At 47.8% G+C, this 6,000-nt stretch overlaps 1 protein-coding gene across 1 annotated transcript; it reads left to right on the top strand.

Moving 5' to 3' along the window:
• The first annotated feature begins 1,047 nt into the window (after positions 1 to 1,047).
• On the top strand, positions 1,048 to 1,912 carry LOC123452050 (ubiquitin-like). The gene is made up of 3 exons (XM_045128622.1): positions 1,048 to 1,095; positions 1,253 to 1,551; positions 1,740 to 1,912. The coding sequence occupies exons 1-3, from the start codon at positions 1,048 to 1,050 to the stop codon at positions 1,840 to 1,842; spliced, it is 450 nt and encodes a 149-aa protein (XP_044984557.1). The 3' UTR covers positions 1,843 to 1,912.
• The last annotated feature ends 4,088 nt before the right edge of the window (positions 1,913 to 6,000 follow it).

Raw genomic sequence — 6,000 nt, 5'->3', positions numbered from 1 at the left:
ATAACCTCGGAGTTCCCCGTGTGAGCCATGGAGGCCCGCCTCCACCTGCAAGTACTTCGCGCCGACGCGCCTTATCCGCGCGTTGCCGCCTTTCTGCATCGAGCAGACGCATCATCCAAAGTCGTTGTAGCTGTCGCGTTGATTTGATCCAGAAGTTGTGCTCGAGCGCCGAAACGGGGGCAGCAAGCGGGCAGAGGTACGGCCGCGGAGGCGGGTGGGTTGAGATCGACAGCAGTGGTGGTTGAGGTCGGCCAGGGCGGCGAGTGGTGTGGCAGCGGCCTGGGCACATGTCAGGGTGGACCAGGGTCGATGCGATGCGCTCGAGCGCCGCAATGGGGGCAGTGAGCAGGGAGAGGTACAGCCGCGGAGGCGGGTGGGTTGAGATCGGCAGCGGTGGCGGTTGAGGTCGGCCGCGGCGGTGAGTGGTGTGGCGGCGGCCTGGGCACAGGCCAGGGTGGCCCAGAGTCGACGGGAGGAGGCGATGCGTACGGCTATAATTTTTGCAGCGAATCGTTTTTCCCTTTTGCGTTGCAGATAAATGATGAAGCGCGGGTTTAATAACAAAAATTACAGGGGCTTTTTTATAAAAATGACGTGATGGGTTTTCCGACGAAAGCAATAGCCGCTTTATTATTAGGTAGGTATAGATATTTTAGAATATAGATTCATTCATTTTGCTTCGTATGTGGTCTTCTAGTGGAATTTCTTAAAATACTTATATTTAGGAACGGAGGGAGTATATACTTCTAGAGTTCTTGACTCCGCCGGTGCATGGAGTCCTTGAACCAAACTTGCTTTAATTTCTCACTTGCATTCGATTCTGAATCATGTTTATTAACTTTTTGTAAGATTTGAACCAAACAAATTTGACAATGTTTCTCCAAAACCGTATCCGTGATGATCACGTTACCGTGGCCTACTCGGTTTCGTAGCAATCGCGTTGGTCCCTCCGATCGATCGATCGATCGCTACATACACTTCTTACTTGCGCGGCGCTGATCGAGCTCACCTCACCCCAACGGCACAAACGCAACGCCACCCACGACAATGCAGATCTTTGTCAAGACCATCACCGGGCGGACTCTCATGTTGGAGGTGGAGAGCACCGACAGCGTCAAAGCTCAGATCCAGGACAAGCAAGGAATCACCTACGGATCCCAAGACCCACAGCAGCTGCCGTCGCTCCTCTTCGCCGGGAAGCAGCTAGATGAGGAGGAGGACGGCCGGACGCTGGCCGACTCTCGTGCTGGAGGTGGAGAGCACCGACACCGTCGACAGCGTCAAAGCTCAGATCCAGGACAAGCAAGGAGTCACCTCCGGATCCCAAGACCCACAGCAGCTGCCGTCACTCCTCTTCGCCGGGAAGCAGCTAGATGATGAGGAGGACGGCCGGACGCTGGCCGACTACGGCGTCGGAAAGGAGTCGACGCTGACAAAGGTGCTCGGCCTCAGCGGCGGCGGCGTCCGGCAACGAAGCTGGTACCCCAACGTCGACCCCAACCTCCTAGCGCTTGCGCTCAGCTACAACGAGAACAAGATGATCTGCCGCAAGTACGTACACATACACGCCTACTGTATTACTAGTATAAATGCTTGGTTTTTTCATGTCCGGCCGGGGCGCCGCACCCCATTGATTGATTCATACTCCCTCCGTCCCAAAATAACTGTCTCAACTTTATACTAGCTCTAGTATAAAGTTAAGACACTTATTTTGAGACGAAGGAAGTACAACTCTACAGGTGCTATGGACGTCTTCCTCCGAGGTCTACCAACTGCCGCAAGAAGAAGTGCGGCCGCACCGATGACGTATGTAATTATTTTCCTCACTTCACATTAAATTAGTATACAAGTTCTTGTTACCAGTGACCTCCTAATACGTACGTCCTCATATTTTTGTTTAATTCTTCAGCTAAGGCCCAAGAACCGTTTCGATGGTAAAGCAACTTTACGATGCAAATAGTGACATCCATGATATACCTATCATAATTCATACCACAAGGGAAAGATCGATGGGCCGGCAACTCGATGGATCGTAATCATGGAGAAAGCCATCTCCTTTTAATCATGTATATATATGTACGCAATTGTTTTTCAGTTTATATACGTATTCGGACTCTGACTCCAATCCTTTTTCATTACAACGTTTGCTGGTTATTTTGATTCTTCTTTTCCACAATATACATAAAAGGCGCACACACTATGTACATGATTGCTTTTTCAGGTACAAATTTGTACAGTCGGTTCGAGCTAGTAAATTTTTTGGTTTTGCTAAAGCACATCTAGATGTGATATAAATATCGCACATCTAAATTTTATATCATTGATCTTGCATGAAGATTCGTGTAAGTGTTTTTTTTTTATGTTTGATTTAGTCATTTAGATGTGAAATAACTATGTCACATCTAGATGTGCTTTAGATACACCATTTTTTCTCCATCTCTTGTCTCGCAACAATCCTCACATAAAGGATTCAATACGGCTGGCCGGCCGAACATTGAGCTGGTCGCTACGTGTGCTTGCAGACGACTATGGACTCACACATGTTTTTTTCTTCCCGTGATCTTATATATCACAAATGTTTATCAATAACGCAATACGTGGGATAGATTCAGTTTTCGCATAAGGTTTGATAAGGATAACTATATACAGTGTTAGATCCTATCATAGACGGTCCCGTAGGATGAAATGTGTGTGGTAGTCCCTTTATCGTACACGCTTACAATCATGATATGTTTGTGATATGGTGTACATCATAAACGGTGCATCATAGAATAGCCCATGCGATGATAGTACGGTTCCACACGAGTAGCAAGGATGGACGGTATAGGAAATATGACATATCTCAAACGATTGACCGGTGACTCTCGTTTGTGATAAACGCACACATCACATATACTTACTTATGCCAAACGTCTGCGTTCTTGTTCCATATCGTCGACAACTTTTCTTTATCATGTGGGCTGGACCCCTATCACACACACAGACAAGGCGATGGTTCAAAACTTTGTCATGAAAAGGAGATAAAAGCTGTTTGTATAGGACATCGATGCACGAGTGTTTGAGACTTACATGAGGATGGTCTATAGGTGGTGGATTAATATGGGGAGGAGTTTCACAGGGACGACCATACAATGCGGCGATGGAGGATGATACTGGCATTGCTTTACCCGATGTCGGGAGGGACTGAGGAGGCGGTGGCGTGTTAGTGGAAAATGGAAAGTAGTGGCTGAACCCCAACTTGGTGCACCCACACAAGAAAACATAATAAAACATTTTGAAAAAAATCTGAAACTTTGTGGGAATGATTATGACCAAATGCTATCAATGCTTGCAAAGTTTGGTTGTCAAATGACATCCGAGGAGTATGTACAATTTTTTTTACAGAGCTCCTCAAACTTTGTGGGAATGATTCTGCTCAAACAGTACACATACATTTTAACTATTTTTAGGGTAAATTTGTTTTTTTACAGAGCTCCTCAAATATCATTTGACCACCAAACTTTGCAAAGTCCATAACATTTGTTCATAATAATTCTCACAATGTTTCAGATTTTTTTTTAAATATTTTGCTATGTTTTTTTGCGTGTGTACACCGAGTTGGGGTATAGAAAAACCAGTCCCGAGTGCAAAATGATGTTGGAGTAGAGGAGTCAAGTTGGATGCAACAGGGGCGTGTTATGTTGCGCAAGTGAGATGTGTGCCAAGCTTCGGACAATTTGAACTCGGCGAAAACTCATAGCTCATCGAAATCCCATATTCTAATAGTGTCATGACGTGATGATCTACATGTGACGGCGCAGCGCAATGTGATAGTGCTGTAAGCCCAAATAGAAATCGAAAAGACTAAACTTGAAAAAAATACTGCATTCCAATTATGACAACACGATCCTTTCATTGTGATACACGGTGCAGGAACAATATGTATAGCCTCGTTTCGACGATGGTCAATGTTGCGTCTCCAGAAGGTAGGATAGCGGCCTTGTAAAACTGGCCCCTGCGGTTTTTGTAAATGTAGATGTAAAGAATGAGAGTGGCGTCCCCGGAGATGACACCATGAGGCTTACTCATCCGGTGTCGGATGCGTCTGTCATCATCGTCGCCCCCATGGCCGCGGGTAGATGACGCGCCCTCCGGCTCCATGATAACATTGTCGTCGTGCCCTCCGGCCTCGGACGAGACTTCGACACGCCTTGATGTTAGAGATCCCAAGAGATGGACAACTCGAACCTACGTAATCACGCAACTATAGATCACCTGCCTCTCACGCTTTTCTTTTTTCCCTTGGTCGCCCGCCCGCCCCCCTGCGTGCGGCGGTGCCGGCCAGCAATCGAACGTTGTCTCCGTTGAAGTATCACCTGGGTCAATCCTTGTCTCGGACCATGTTGGTTCTGCTAATCCGATTTCTTTGTGGAAGTATCCGATTTTACGGATTGCAATCCCTTTGTTCTGTTGCCATTCTCTGCTTGTTGACTTCTGATGCAGCAAGGCTGCTCATATATAAAAGTTGATAAGATTGGGTGCAAGGCAGCAAGGTGGGACTATACTACGATGACAATCTTGGTTTGCAACACAAACGTATCTGATCATGAGATTATTGGGTGCAGCCTTTTGTCGGAGGGCCTGGTCGCTGGCTCGATCCTAAAGATGAGGGGGGGGGGGGGGGGACAAAACATTTCACAGATATTCACTTAGAAAAGACCGCAGGTTGATTTGAAAGAAATGGAGGTTTTTTTTGCAAAATTGCCAACGAAGTAGGGGCAGAAACATTCATAATTTAATAGTATATAAAAAAAGTAGGAGTAGAGATAGAGATTAATACACCAAAAGAAATTACGTAATAATTACCAAACCTTTTTTTTGCAGGCATAATAATTAGGCCCTGTTTGTTTCATAAGTCCTAGGACTTTTTTAAGTCTCAACCTATAAGTCATAAGTCCCTACATGTTTGTTTACAGGGACTTATAAGTCCCGAGTCTCTACCTGTTTGTTTACACGGATTTATAAGTCCATGTTGCACCTAATAATATACTTGTTCACATGGATCGTCATCAGCCAACGCGTACGGCACACCGCTGCAACGAGGCTCAGGAAAGGGCATGTCCGGCGATTGGAGGCACCGCTGCAACGAACCAAGGCAAAACAAACCGAGGCGGGGCGGCGACGGGGCGGCGACCCGAGCGAGAGGCGGGGCGGCGACGGGGCGAGAGGCGGGGCGGCGACCCGAGCGAGAGGCAGGGCAGCGACGGGGCGAGAGGCGGGGCGGCGACGGGGCGGCGGCGGCGGCGATTGGACCGAGAGGCGGGGCGGCGTGCGGGGAACGAGCCTGGAGCGACGCGGGGTAGGTCCGGCCCGGGATAAGTCCCAATAAGCTCCTCCCTGAGAGTCTTATTTGATAAGTCCCAAATCATCACAATAAGTCGCAATAAGTCCCTTGTGTTTGATTTAGGTGGGACTTATAAGGACTTTTTTAAGTCCCTAAATCAATAAGTCGCTAGAAACAAACACCCTCTTACTAAACCTGCAGATCATTACCAAAACCATTGTTTTACGACATATGGGTATATGATAGCTGTAGAATGCAAGCCGAACACTTTGGAAGAAAAAATAATACTCCCAAAAAGGTCATGGAGTCCCCAACTAGTAGTAATAACTTATCTGACTTGGACACGATACTGAAAAAGAGAGATTAGTTTCCCCTGAAAAGGTCATGGAGTCCCCAACTCCTGATCTGATAACTCAAGTACGTACGATCCAGGAAAGAATCTAAAGAACGAATCTGTCCGCTTGCATCGCTTTCCCTCAACTCGATGGAGTCCATCACAGCGCCCTCGTCGGAGTCGAGGAAACCCGCGGCCACCACCCGCCCGTGGGCCTATCTCTCGCCGGAGCTGCTCGCCGGCGTCTGCGCCAGCGTGCACGACGCCACCGACTTCGTCCGTTTCCACGCCGTCTGCCAGACGTGGCGTGACGCACGGCCGTCGCAGCTCTCACCGCTGGAGA

The sequence above is a fragment of the Hordeum vulgare genome, chromosome 5H, assembly GCF_904849725.1.
Source record: "Hordeum vulgare subsp. vulgare chromosome 5H, MorexV3_pseudomolecules_assembly, whole genome shotgun sequence".
NCBI classification, from domain to species: Eukaryota; Viridiplantae; Streptophyta; class Magnoliopsida; order Poales; family Poaceae; genus Hordeum; species Hordeum vulgare.
Note: the sequence above shows the minus strand (reverse complement) of the source record. Positions and strands in the feature narration are given on the sequence as shown.